This window comes from Otolemur garnettii, unplaced genomic scaffold, assembly GCF_000181295.1.
Source record: "Otolemur garnettii isolate 467f Iridium unplaced genomic scaffold, OtoGar3 scaffold00013, whole genome shotgun sequence".
In the NCBI taxonomy this organism is placed as follows: domain Eukaryota; kingdom Metazoa; phylum Chordata; class Mammalia; order Primates; family Galagidae; genus Otolemur; species Otolemur garnettii.
Window position 1 is genome coordinate 8,868,611 of NW_003852408.1, and position 303 is coordinate 8,868,913.

Genomic DNA, 303 nt, shown 5'->3' on the forward strand with positions numbered 1-303 from the left:
AGCGTCCCATTTACAGCCGAGTGATTCTTCCCTTGTTTTCTGCTCTCATGGCAGGTTCACAGCTGTAGCTCAGATCGACTTGAAGGAGCCGCTGCAAGTTCTTGGTATTACCGAGATGTTTGATTCATCAAAGGCAAATTTTGCAAAAATAACAAGTATGTTCCATTTAAAACTTGCTTGTATACTTGAAGAAAATATTACAAATTGAGTCTCTGGTTCGTTTAGAGAAAAGGTCAGAATTAGGAATGGGGCTCGGCGCCTATAGCTCAACCGGCTAAGGCGCCAGCCACGTACACCTAAGGT

The 303-nt window shown here is 43.6% G+C and overlaps 1 protein-coding gene across 1 annotated transcript in view; it reads left to right on the forward strand.

Annotated features, from left to right (window-relative positions):
- Window positions 1–303, forward strand: part of SERPINE2 (serpin family E member 2) — a 27,900-nt gene that overhangs the window by 20,089 nt on the left and 7,508 nt on the right. Inside the window, exon 5 of the mRNA XM_023510355.1 lies at window positions 55–155. Coding sequence (XP_023366123.1) covers window positions 55–155 — 101 coding nt within the window. The remainder of the gene's footprint in view (window positions 1–54; window positions 156–303) is intronic.